Source organism: Neoarius graeffei, chromosome 21 (assembly GCF_027579695.1).
Source record: "Neoarius graeffei isolate fNeoGra1 chromosome 21, fNeoGra1.pri, whole genome shotgun sequence".
NCBI lineage: Eukaryota > Metazoa > Chordata > Actinopteri > Siluriformes > Ariidae > Neoarius > Neoarius graeffei.
Window position 1 is genome coordinate 56126511 of NC_083589.1, and position 14123 is coordinate 56140633.

Consider the following 14123-nt stretch of genomic DNA (forward strand, 5'->3'; position numbering starts at 1 on the left):
CTTTTTTGGAATCAGGGTTGTATTTTGCATGATGTTTTATTCCGGTTATGATTATTCTGTGAGCGCACCAATCCTTAGGTGTATAAAGTTACAACTTAAAATACAATTAGTGATAACTGTAGACTTTTCAGTGGACTACAACCTTTTTAAGGGAATGCGACGTAGTCAACCATTTATCATGCCCCAGATCAAGCCGCCATTTTTCCACAAATTTGCAGAATTTTTGCCAAATTCTGAATAGAGTATTCACATTAAAGATTTAGTTTTATCTGTATTATTTCTTTCATCATTTTATTTCAAATTAAAACCAACATCACCATTCAAAACCGTATAGTTTATTGACTGAGTATATTTAGTGGGGGACCCCCACTGTACCCAGTTTCTGAGACAGACCCATCCATCCATCCATACAAACACACACACACTTATGAAGAGTATTCATTCAAATCCCTGTGTACGTTGTTACTGTAAAAACAACGATTTGCAGCTGGAAATGCCGTCAAAGCTGCTGTTCAAGAAAATTAAAAATCAAATCAAAACCTTCTGACCAAACAGATTTAAGAATTTAACAGCACTCTGATACAACTTTTATTAACAATTTACATATACAGTCCTGTGCAAAAGTCTTAAGCACATGTAAAGAAATGCTGGAGACCAAAAATGGCTTTAAAAAATAATGAAATGAAATGTTTCAACATTAAAAACAAACAAACAAACAAACAAACAAAACTCCCAGCAGTAATCCATAATGAATGAAAAAAGTCAATATTTAGCATGAGAAGACCCTTTGCTTTAAAAAAAAAAAAAAAGTCTCAGGTACAATGAGTGCAGTTTTATAAAGAAATGAGCTGTAGGTTTCTTGCAGAACCAGCCATAGTTCTTCTGGACACTGTCACACTTGCCTCCTCATTTTGCACCAAAACCCAGTAGCCTTCATCAGGTTTTCTTTTTCAATCTGAAAAGTGCTCTCTTATGGAATATGCTGCTCAGATACAAACTTTTTTCCTGTAACATTTAATTTTGTGCTGGAAAATGAATGTTTGGAACTCTAAAATGTTTTTGTACTGACTCGATAATGTAGAAGTAATCAAATAGAAATCTGTAACAAAGTTTGTATGAAAGAAAAAAAAAAATAGGGGGCCTAAGACTTTTGCACCGTACTGTATCCAAGTGAATAGAAACACATGGACGTTGCAGTCCACGGTGTCAATCAGATCACTGGATCAATATTTAAATTTGATTTGATCAATATTCACAGAAAAATAAACCCCTAGGTTGCCTAATTCAGTCCACCATATGGTACTCGGTTATCCAACACGGCTATTAATGCACTGTTGCCTGTTAATTAACGTCCATCTTACCATCATGTCTCGGTCCCACGCGTGTTATGTCTATATAAATGTCTCTGTTTAGACTCTTTATTGCCACTTTCCTAGACTGCTTGAATTCAAGGTGTATAAACACAGACCTGAAATAAGATTACACACGATATTAGATTAGATATTACAAGAAGATACAATTTTCTGAGATTACTACAGGCATCAGTATTTGCTATTTAAAGGAAGACGCATTAGCCTAAATAAATGCTAAAAGGTCTCCGTTTCATTTTCCTCCTGTTTCTAGTGAAATAATGTGTCTGTTTGCACCAGAGTAAAAGTACCTACACACCTCCAAAACACACACACGAAAAATACTAGTGTAACAAAATTCCCACATCCAGATTGAACAACATTAGCTAAGCTAGCAACCATCTCTGCCCAAACATAGCACTATACCATCATTGCCAGCCAAGTACCGTAGTTAGCTAACTTCTCTTCAGCAGTAGCTATTTGAATTTACTAGCTAGCCAGGTCTGCTAACAAGAATGTTATATTGTTTTGTTTTAACACTAACTAAAATTAAGCTAATGATTATATTGTGTTAACCTGAAGCTGGTCATGTTACCAAATAACTGGAAATGTATTTTGATATACAAACTAAAAATACCCAAGGCATCTATGGCTGGCAATATTACTAATAGCCCATGTTGCGAAAATATTTCCTGTACAAAACATTCAAAGCCACAGCTAAAGTGAGTGTGTTAATAAACAAGTAGTGATTGTTATTTTGTCATTAGGATCGGTCTCAAACGTCTCGCTAGATTTTCCTTGCATGTTGACTGTTCTCCAGAGAAGGTCGCTTGTGAAAACCCTGGTGAACATTCAGTAGCAAAATCTACAGGCTAAGGCTAATAATTGTGAACATTCCCCAAGATTAGACATCAAGAAATACAACTGCCATTTTTGTTTATCTATCATTATTTGTGCTTGTTTTAATCATATAAAACAATATAATTGTCAATTATATTTAGTATTCTTAAGAATATTTATTTTTAATTTCGGTCTTAACCAGCTACCCAACTATAGTGTATTGAATGCACCCTGTTGTGAGATAGGAAGCTTTTTTTTTCCCCCTTTCCTGTAGAAAAAAAAAAAAAAATCTTCAGTAACAAGACCAGTTTATATAGCGTTTTCATTCTCATTTCCCAGTTATTAATTTAAAGCTAGACAGCCTTTTGATTTCATAAAATCTGTGAAATTTAGTTTACTCTGAAATTGTCATTGCGATACATGTTTATTTCTGTAATATCTCACCAAAAAAAAAAATTATCAGGCCATTCTGTGGCTGGGAAGTTATTTAATTTGAGGGGATTAAAGCAAGTAATGTGCATGAAATTGTCGCTTTGCGCAGTCAAGCAGACAGAGGAAGTCTGTGTGCGCATGCGCAGGTTTACCTTTGAGAATGCGCTGACAGTTCCATCATTCTGACGCTAAACGAACAGCTGATCACACCGAGGTGCTCGCTGAGCGCCAATATTTATTAGTTTGGTCCTGCGTTTCCTTTCCTTCGTGTACAACATAACGTCTTTTCTTCTCGCTTTCCGTTACTGTAGTCGGTCTTTCACGTTTCATTCGCACACTCACGTCCGCCATTTTTCTCTCCTGTTTCAAATTTGTATCCCACAATGCCTTGCGTGAACGGGGAAAGCCCACCACGTGATGCATGACGTAGCATCTTGAATTGGGTCATGAAGAAGCAGGAAAAAAATAGAGAATTTAGGGCCACATGGCCCTAAATTCATTAATTGTTCGATTGAAAAAAACCAAATAAAATTGGAAGTCTGTGATTCTAATTCAGTAGCTTTCAGTCCACTAAACAAAAATAGTTGGGTGTTGGGGAAAATTCTTTTTATGACCTACACTTGAAAAATCTGAAAGGCCGTCTAGCTTTAATGTATTAATATACTGATGTACTTAGATCATGCAATGGCCACAACGGTTGCTGATTTAAAAAAATTTAACTATGAAAAAAAAATCCTTAAAAATACACCGTAAATGTTCTGTACATCTCTGCAGGACTGTGCTGAATGAGAATGTGCACAGTGTGTGTGTGTGTGTGTGTGTGTGTGTGTGTGTGTGTCCCCATGCGTGAATGTTCCACCAGAATGCAGGATTTTAGGCTGGATGGCAGCCATTGCTAGAAACCGACATCAAATCTCATTACAACCAGAAAGACTAAAACAGATCATTAAAACACAGTCGCACTGCCTTCTGTCTGCCTAATTCTCCTGCCTACTTGAGTGAGGGGGGAAAAAAAAAAAAGTCCTGGAGAGAGAAAAAACACACACACACACACACACACACACCCCTCGGAGAGTCATCACTTTCTTTGGATAGAATGAGGGTGACTAAAGCTCCCATGTGTCCCAACATTTACCAAACACACTCCTCACTGTTCACTGTGCCGCTTCCTGCTGATCGGGCAAAAAAGTGTGTCTTTATAATTAATAACTACAGCAAACTGACACATGCTCGCCTCACTATCTTCCTGAATCAGCCTGCTGGTGTGTGCGCGCGCGCAGGTAGTGTCGAGGTCACATTCCTTGCTTTCCTCTTTGCTTCCCATCTGAAAAAAATATCTGATTTCCTATTCAGATCTAAACAAGGACAAAAACTGTGAGCAAAAAAACGCCAGGACAAAATGGGTTCTGATGAGCTTTAGGCGAGAAAAGTTTTTTTTTTTTTAAACTACAGTACACAAACGACATTACCTTCTAAGACGACACCTCCCTACAGATTACACTCAACACACACAGCTTTCCTGTCAGAGAGAGTCACCAGCGCCGTACTTCACTTACTGTACTCAGTGAAATTAAAATTCACAAACAGACTGTATACGAGGCTGTTGTGCAGGACCACATGCGGCGGTGGTGTAATACGAGATTAAGTAAGTGTCTATGATCTATGAGGAAAAATATCTGTGCTTTCTGAAAATAGCAGCTTCCCCTTATGATCATAAATCATTTTTCAGCGTTGCTTGTATTTAAAGGGATCTGGTGTTTTTCGACTTCATCCAGCCACCATGTGTGTCAATGTATGTTAATTATGCAAACAGGAATATCAAGACATTTCCATGTCCTGAAAAAAAAAAAAAAAACCTTTATTCCACACTCTTCTGAAAAACATTTAAAGGCATTTGTTAAAGATCCACAATATTACACAAATTCCACACTAAAGCCATTACACTAGCAATAAAAGCTTTAGATAGAGACAGGGATGCTAAGTATCTGGTAGGATCCACGTAGAAGAGTAACATCATATGCTCCAAAGGACCATAAACTGACTCCTGTCTCTTTCCTCCTCGCTGTGTACTACTTGGATTAAAACGCCTGGGAGCATGGAAAATAATCAGCAGTGGGGTGGGGTGATGTACACTAACACAAAGCAAAGTATTACATTCCTCTTATACCACGATTTGCAAAGAATTGTACATATTTTTCCCCAATTTGGTCAATTCCCACCCACCACCCAGCCTCTCCCCATCACACAGACAGCTACCACCCAGGGAGGCAGGAAGGTTAACACGTCCTTCCTCCGAGACACATGAGACCAGCCAACCACATGTTTTCAAACTGCAGCTTATGCTGCTTCACAGGGCAACATAGCACACTCAGAGGAAAGCGCCGTCTGCCTTCTTCTGCATACCTGAGCTCACAGATGCTGACAATTTTATAATAAGCACCGAGATTGACGGGGGTGGGGTGGGGGGGGGAGACACACAGTCAACTCAAAGTCCTTCCCACACCAGGACTTGTGGTGCGTTCATGTGCTATGGGAATTATGGTAAATACCAAACGCCGACATGGAAAGCACACATGAACGCCCCCTCTTGTGGTATTTTCCACTGGGCAACTCATAGAAAATTTTGATACGCGAGTTGCCGAGATGAGATGAACTTTAACTTTTTCAACATGGCGGCGAGCGGTACAAGACACTTGAATGGTAAGCATTGTACGCTACTAAAGTTTTTTTTTTTTTTTACTAGTACTAGTGGGTAGTTTTTGGTGTCTATGCAATGTTGCGTCATTAACAAGTGTAATATAATATGTTAGAAATCCGTTTCCTTTAAAAATTTGTTATGGTTTGTTTTTACCTATCCAGAGCAGACGCTATTGCTAACGATAGCTAACTAACTATTGCTAACTAGCAGTCCGCGTCCTTTGTCAACAACAACAAAACCATGTGAACACAACACACTGGTAAATACCACTTCCCAACTGGAACATATCTTCCCATAGCACATGAACGCAGCATAGGTCTTCCCAGGCAGTCTGCTGTTCCAATACCAAACAGTCTTTTGAGACGCATTGGGCGGCGCCAATCTCCGTTTCTGTAGCCCTCAGACTCGCCTGTTATACAGCTAGGGTTACAGTGGGGGGTTGGTTCTCTGGTAACCGCGAGAGTTTGACTCCCTACTCACATCTGTATTCCCGCGTGCCTCACCAGATGGTAGTAGGTACAGTACCATTTTCATGATGGTCTTTGGTATGACCCGACTGGGAGCAGAACTCGTAATCTCCCGGTCGAGAGGCGGACACGCTAACCACTAGGCCAACTTGCGGTTGAGAGAGAGAGAGAGAGAGAGAGAGAGAGAGAGAGAGAGAGGAGAGAGAAAGAAAGAGAGAGAAAGAGAAAGGAAAATGAGAAAAAAGAGAGAAAGAAAGAAAAAGGAGAGAAAGAGCGAGAGCAATAAAGAGAGAAAGAGAAAGAAAAAGAGCAATAAAGAGAGAAAGAGAAAAAAGAGAAAAAGGAAAGTGAGAAAAAGAAAGAAAAAGGAGAGAAAGAAAGAGTGAGAGAGCAAGAAAGAAAGAAAGAAAGAAGAGCACGGCTCGAAATTCGCAGTGGTCAGGTCACCCGAGGCGACCTAATTTGTCGTGTATGAGTCAGGCTGTCGGTTTTTTCCACTACTGCGCATGCATATAACGTATCTGGTTGAATATCGCGGTAATCACATTATCAAATTCAATAGATGTGACCACATTATCGCCCATTTAAACACGTGTTTTTGTTGTTTACATCTACATCTGCCAAAGCTACCGTACGTTGCAATGTGGAATTTTCTGAAAGGTGTACAGAAACCGCCAGAGACGGGGACAAAGCGACCTCGGTGTGAAGAGGAGAAAAAGGCTGCTGATAAAGCGTACGAGAAGGAGAAACGACAAAGGACTTATAAGCAAACGTGGGAGCAGGGCAGGCCTTGGCTGCGATACGATTTTTATGGAATAATTAATTTTTTTCAAGTTGATTCCTAGTCAATATGAAGCTCCTAATGCTTTCTCTCTCATAAATGGTTAAATACAGAAAGCATGTTGGACATATTTTGGGTGCTATAGTCATGATAGTAAGTATATTTGTTTTCAATACTCATACACCAAGTTGCCAAGTTTTCCAATATATTATTATTTGTTGATATTATATTATGGTGCTCTGTGTTGTTCTCATTTATGTATTTAACAATAGTATCAAAATACTCGGGTCTTGAAATAAATGCACATTAGTCATGAACAATGGTAACTACTCTCTTTTGTGTTATTTTTGACAGAAGTAAAATTCATACATGAACAAATTTTGGCGAGTTGATTTTCTGTTTGGCTAGTTACTTTGGAAGGTAACTAGTCTGGATGGCGAAAAAATATATGAATTTCTAGGCCTGAGAGAGAGAGAGAGAGAGAGAGAGAGAGAGAGAAAGAGAGAAAGAGAGAAAGAAAAGGCCATCCCTCTCACCCAGACAGCAAGGCCTCCTTCACTCCCTTATCTCCTCACCACAGATAATTATGGCAACATCAGGATTTGACCCTGCGCTCTCTGGACAATAACATTATTAAATTCTACAGTACAATGTAACTCCATATCGTACAGTACAAGTGTGTAGTACAGTAGGTTGAACGCTTTTCTGTTGTGCCACGTGGAATCAGATAACACGTTCCATATTTTATCCATTTGTAGTTACGTATATTTAATGTTGTGGAACATCAGCAAAGTTCATTCCTATTATTCACTGTGCAAGTTGCTACTAAAGAAACAACAAATTAGAACAGGGGGAACAGGGGTGTCCAAAAACCAGCCCTAGGGCCAAAGGGGGCCGGTTGAATGATAACTGGCCCACAGCATCCCTCTCTTCTTTAAACGAATCATCGAACATGCTGCAATTTTTCCTTTCACCTGATGGTGGCAGCAGACCATGTTAACACAGTTAGCTTAAAACGCTAAAGCCCCCGACTCATCTCATCATCTCTAGCCGCTTTATCCTTCTACAGGGTCGCAGGCAAGCTGGAGCCTATCCCAGCTGACTACGGGCGAAAGGCGGGGTACACCCTGGACAAGTCGCCAGGTCATCACAGGGCTGACACATAGACACAGACAACCATTCACACTCACATTCACACCTACGCTCAATTTAGAGTCACCAGTTAACCTAACCTGCATGTCTTTGGACTGTGGGGGAAACCGGAGCACCCGGAGGAAACCCCCGCGGACACGGGGAGAACATGCAAACTCCACACAGAAAGGCCCTTGCCGGCCACGGGGCCCGAACCCGGACCTTCTTGCTGTGAGGCGACAGCGCTAACCACTACACCACCGTGCCGCCCATTTTTAGTCATGGCTACAGATAAAAAATACAAAAAGTAACAGTAAGAAAGGGCGATTTCAAACGAGATGGAAACCAGCTTTTGTGAATGCTTGAAAGAGTCTTTATCTAAAGTGGACTTGCAATCAAGTATTAAAAATGACAAATCAATCAATGACTGTCCATTTACTTTTGGTCTCTGAAATGGGGGGACCATACCGGTATGTAAATACGTTCAAATTAAGTCTATGCTTTAAGCTCATATTCAATTTATATACTTACAGTACATCATAATTTTATACAATATTGTAGATGTGTTTTATATACTGTGTAATATATAGAGGATGTTGCACGGCTGCGCAAAGATATGAAGTTTATCTTCAAGTGGTGAACATATTCACAAGTGAGCAAAGCGAACAAGCGAAAATATTTTCAATACGAGAAGATAAACTTCATATCACTGTGTAATGTTCTTTATATTATATGGACACATCCACACAAAAAAAAGAGAAGAGAAAAAAAAGCAAGTTATATCAGAAGAATTTTAGTTTTGAACCAGTTCGCCATTTTGACAATGCGCGTCGAGTCAGCGGGAAAACACTGGGAGTGACGTCATCAGAGTGAAATATCAGGAATTATTATCCATACAAGACACTTTTTCGATGGAATAAAAACGTGTTCTATTCCCTTCTAGCGGGTTTCATTCATTTGGTTTGATAGCATGCAATATTGTTAGCATATTGCTTATCCTACATGTATTACATCACTCTACCCAATGGAGAATGAGCGTTGAATATGGTTTACGATATTGCAGGGTTGTCAAGACAACATGTCGTCACATGTCAGAGACGTAAAACTTCAGCGCTAGCGAGCGACTGGGACAATTTGTAAACAAACATGGCCGTCAGGTTTGCTTCGTTAAATACAGAAGATTTTGAGAGAATAAGACGCGTCGAACACCCGAAAGGAATGTGTATGTATAACTAGACTGCATTTCTGCAGAGAAAATGCAAAGTGTGCTTGCTGAGCTGTAGCAGAACAGCTATCATGCTAACATGCCAACATGCTAACAGTTAAAATACTAACATGCTAACAGCATACTAACATGCTAAAAGCTAACATGTTAACATGTTAATGCTAACATGATAACAGATGACATGCTAACACGCTGAGGGTGACATGCTAACAGCTAGCATGCTAACATGCTCAGGCGAACTCGCTAACAGTAAACATGCGAACTCTGCATGCTACCATGCTAATCCTAACATGTTAACAGCTCTCATGATAACATGCTAATGGTGAACATGCTAACAACTCGCGAGCTAACAGCAGGCATATCGTAATGGGTAACATGCTAACAGCTAGCATGGTAACACGTGAATGCTTATATGCTAATTGCTATTGTGTGTGCGCGTGTAAGTATTCCTAATAAAGTGGCCATTGAGTTGAAGTTGATTTGCTGTCAAAGTCTCAAATGAGCAGATCCTTGCCAAATGCATTATCACCTATGGGGGGAAGGGAGGAATGACTCAGTCAAGCTTCCATTGATTAGCGGCAAAATGGAGAAAAAATGGACGGATGAAAGGCAAGACAAAGACGAGTGCGGGTCAGAACCGATATGTGTGTGATGGGTGATTTGGCCTGAGGTGCCGTATGAAGTTTGGTGGATGTGTGGTGAAGTGTTACTGAGCAAAACTCCATTCATTTGAATGGGGCCCAAAATCAATGGAAGCCTATGGAGGTAAAAAGAGATGCGTGAAAACCAAGGAAAAGACGAGTGCAGGTCTCAGATGAGGGGATGGATCTGTGCGGGGACTTGGCCTTCAGGCATCAAGTGAAGTTTCTTGAAGTTTGGTCACTTGGTTAAAAAAAAAAATTGATGGAGAGTGAAAGTTTTTCTCCTGAAACACCATTCATTTTCAATGGGGCCAAAAATCAATGCAAGCCTATGGAGGAAAAAGGGATGAGCAAAAAGAAAGGAAAAATATATGAGTGCGGGTCAGAACCGATTGCATGTATGTGTCGGGAGAGTTGGCCTGAAGTATCACATGAGGTTTGGTGCATCTGCGATGGAGCGTGTCCGAGTAGGACGATTCGATTCATGAGCCCTATTCATTCTCTATGGGAAAAAAACAAAAGAAAAACGACAAGAACAAGAGAACGGGCATGTTGATCCAAAAGCTGTATACAAGCACACTACACCACTTCAGGCCAGACGTCTCAGAGTTGGAACGGTGTCTCTATCTCGAACACCCTAGGAGGAGTAGTGGATCCAAAAAATAAGGAATAAGGCAGAATAAGTAAACTTAAGAACAATGGTGTGCTTGCCTTTGGCAAGCACACTAATAATAATAATAATAATAATAATAATAATATTGCCGCCTGTCTTTTTTTCACGGTATATCAGATATATTCCATTCAACTACTCGTCTTCGACTCGACTCATTCAGTATCATGCTACAGTAGCTGAATGGAATACATCTGATATACCACTCAATGCCAGCCAATATTATTTAAATATGTCACTCAGATCTGTGACGTATTTTGTATGAAAAACGCGAGTTTTTCAACACGAGAAGATAAACTTCATATCTTCAAGCCAATGTGTGATTTTCTTTTTATTACAGCGACACATTCACAAACAAAAAGTCCCAAAATTTATCAAAACAATTCATCGATTTCCTCACGAGTGACGTACAGAGATTAAGGTCACGGTTTTGGTTCTCCATGTCCCAGATGGAGCTCATATAAAAAATTCGAATGGCGCATTTCCCAGTAAAACATTTGCATCCATATTATATACATTACATGGACGTGACTGTTTTACTGGGAAATACGCCACTCGTATTTTTCGCATGACATCAATCCCAGTGTTTTCCTGCTGACTAGACGCGCGTTGTCAACATGGCAAACCGGTTCAAAATTAAAATTATTTTGATTAACTTGGTTGTGCATGTGTCAATATAATATAAAGAACGTTACATGGTGGTGCGAAGATATGAAGTTTATCTTCTCGTATTGAAAACTATTTTCACTTGTGAATATGTTCACCACTCGAAGATAAACTTCATTCCTTTGTGCAACCGTGTAATATCAGTACACACTTTCTGCTCAAGTGAACTTTATCACGTCCTGCAGCTTACACTCCATTCTTCATGTTACATAATATTACTGTGCAGTTACACTATTTATGGTCCCCATCCTACTTACTTTAGCTGTTTATTCCCGTCACTCCACTTTATTCCATCCTGCCAGCCACCTGACCCGATTGGTGCCCTTGCGTTTAGTATTATTTACAGTAAGCAGGCAACTAACTCTTTCCACTGGTGTTCTGGCTGAAACTGTGTTAAAGATTCATAACCACAATTATTTCATCTTAAATATAATTTATTGTTTAAATTAGGAGTTTAACTGAGAGACAGTTTTATCTGAACAGTTTAAAAGTATATAAACAACAACAACAAAAAAAAAACCCTCACATTTTTAATAAATATTTCCTAACAGTTCAACAACTGCCCTTAGTCTTTCTTAGAGCTGGGACTGAAAAACGCTGGAGTATTCATTAATTCACTGTGAACTGGGGCAAACACACACACACACACACACCACTATCCGTGCTCCATACTAATCAGTACTACCACTGCAGCAAGAGGATTCCCTGATCCTTCTCTCACTATGCTCTCTGGTGCGGACACACACACACACACACACACACCCCTCTGTCTCCTATGGACAGACACACAGACTGGCTAATGTCCAGGAAACCATGGAAACGGACACAATGCAGCAAAAGCCTGTTGCAACTGTTTGGTAATGAAAGGACACCCAGACGGACTCGTACAATCCACACAGATGCACTACATACCACCAACACTCACTCAGACAGACAGACAGACAGACAGACAGACATGTGGAGCATCCAAGGTGCATTTTGATGTGCTGTAATATTTGCAGTTATGATATGTCGCCTCTTAAGCAATCATTAAATGCTATGGGAAATCTGCCTGGGGTCCACCCTCACACAGACTGGGGCAGCCAGACAGACACAGGGAGCCGGTGTCATTAATCTGCCAAACTCCAAGCGTCCACTTCAGCGTCCCCAGATGTTGTTCTGTTCTGATATACGGCTCGGCAATGAGAAAACAGCTGACACAGCAGGTGCACACCCTGGACATGCGACTACACATGAAGAAAATAAACCACACCTGAGCATATAAAGCTTTGACTAAAGGATTCGGATGTGATACTGCGACAAGCCACACACACACACACACACACACACACACACATCAGGGGTGTGGACACTGGGTGGGACAGGGTGGCATCTGCTTTGCTTGAAATGAGCTCAAATCCCATCCCTGAGAGGTCTATATGCAATTCATTAAAAAAAAATAAAATAAAGTAATAATAATCATCAAGTCAGCATGTGCATTATGACAAATGAGAACTCCAGACCTATGAAGCCATTAGTGTCAGTATTTTGCACTTGGAGGAGATCTGTAAAATCTCTACAAATGCATTTTGGATCTCTCTGTGCGCGTGGGAGACAGGGGTTAGTGCGTTCATCCTTTGCAGGCGAGTGTGTGAAAACCCGGACGCACAGCTGTATACACCTGGATACAGTCGGAAAGGGGAGACGGACCTGGTTGCTATGGAGCTCGCGCCGCCCTGCGCCATTCTGCCTGACGGCGTGCGCGCGCGCACGAGCGCTCTCTCTCTCAAAAGGTAAACGCGCGTGCACATCCAGATGTGCATGTTATTCCAACTTCATTCTAGTACAATTAATTAAAATTACATTTAAATTAAAAAAAAAAAAAAAGGAGGAGCAGGATGCAGGCCAAGCCAGGAGGCTGAGGAGCATCTGCAGACAGGTAAGAGAGTCAGGTGTGCAGCTTTATGAACTGATCCTACCTTTCACTTGGCTCTCATACTCCGTGAGGATCTCCTTCTCCTTTTTAAACTTCACCGTGCTAGACATGATGGTCCACACCTGGGTTCTGTCTCTGCGGTGCGAATTTACTACTGATCCAAAACTGCTTCCTCCTCTTCCTCCTTCTCCTCCTCCTCCTTCTTCTTCACTGGCACCGATGCGTCATATCCAGCCACGGGTTCAGCACAATCCGGTCCCAAGCGCAAAAAAAAAAAAAAAAAAGCAGTCCAAAATCAAAATTCAAGCTGTCCTTGGTTTAAATGTCCTCCACTTTGCGACACGCACTCGTGCCCACTGTCACACCGGGGAGGGAAACAACAACAACGAGTGGCATTTAAGGCCAAAAGGGCGTCGTTACATGGCGAGTTTAAGGCAAATCTGAGAAGAAAAAGCAGCCTGGATTTCTTTCGGTCTTTCTTTCGGTCTTGTTTTTGCGCACGCGGTGCTCGGGAGGAAGGAAACCGGGCGGCACGCGCTCCACTAATCAAATGCGTGCATGCATGCGTGAAAGAGAGAGAGAGAGAGTGCGCGAGGAAAAAATAAAATAATTCTATATTCACGCCTCCCAATTCAGGCTCCCACACACCTCCACTGCACTCCAGCCAATTGAGATGGGCGTGGTTGAGGGCGTGGCCTAGACAGGGTGTGTGAGCAGGCAGAATTGACAGACAGCTGATTGTTACATCTCCAGTACTCCCAGTTTATAAAATACAGTCCAGTGCCAAAACAGAACCATTTGTAGAAGGGAATAGAAAACAGAAGCACTGTCTGGTACTGGACTACTGTCTAGGATGCTTGGTTCAGGACGCTGCTCTTGGAGCTGCAGGAGGTTGTGAGTAAACACAAATTAAAGCTCTGATTGGTTAATTGGCGCCATTAGCTGCGTTCAGTCACAACACTGATACAGTGCCAAAAAAAAAAAGGACAGATGCAGATTCAGTCTGCAGGCGAGGCGCAGTACGACCATGTGAAACACAAACACTGGGACTGATTTTGCAGAAGATGAAAAGCCCTTTGCATGGGGAGAGTGGGGTCGGTTGTAACAGGAGTCGGGTGGAACGTTGTACACACTGTGCACGTGCTCAATAGCGCCATATCTCATTATCTCTAGCCGCTTTATCCTGTTCTACAGGGTCGCAGGCAAGCTGGAGCCTATCCCAGCTAGGGTTGCCACCCGTCTCGTAAAATACGGTGTTCTGTAAAGTTATCCTACTTCTTGGATTTGTCCTACCAAGCCTACTGCGCA

At 41.2% G+C, this 14123-nt stretch overlaps 1 protein-coding gene across 3 annotated transcripts in view; it reads right to left on the reverse strand.

Annotated features, from left to right (window-relative positions):
• Window positions 1–13399, reverse strand: part of srgap1b (SLIT-ROBO Rho GTPase activating protein 1b) — a 126737-nt gene extending 113338 nt beyond the window's left edge. For all 3 annotated transcript variants that reach the window (XM_060903394.1, XM_060903392.1, XM_060903395.1), the window contains exon 1: window positions 12859–13399. Coding sequence is in view for 2 of the 3 variants with exons in the window: in XM_060903392.1 (XP_060759375.1) it covers window positions 12859–12925 (67 nt within the window). In the remaining variant the exon portion in view is untranslated. The remainder of the gene's footprint in view (window positions 1–12858) is intronic.
• Window positions 13400–14123: the final 724 nt, after the last annotated feature.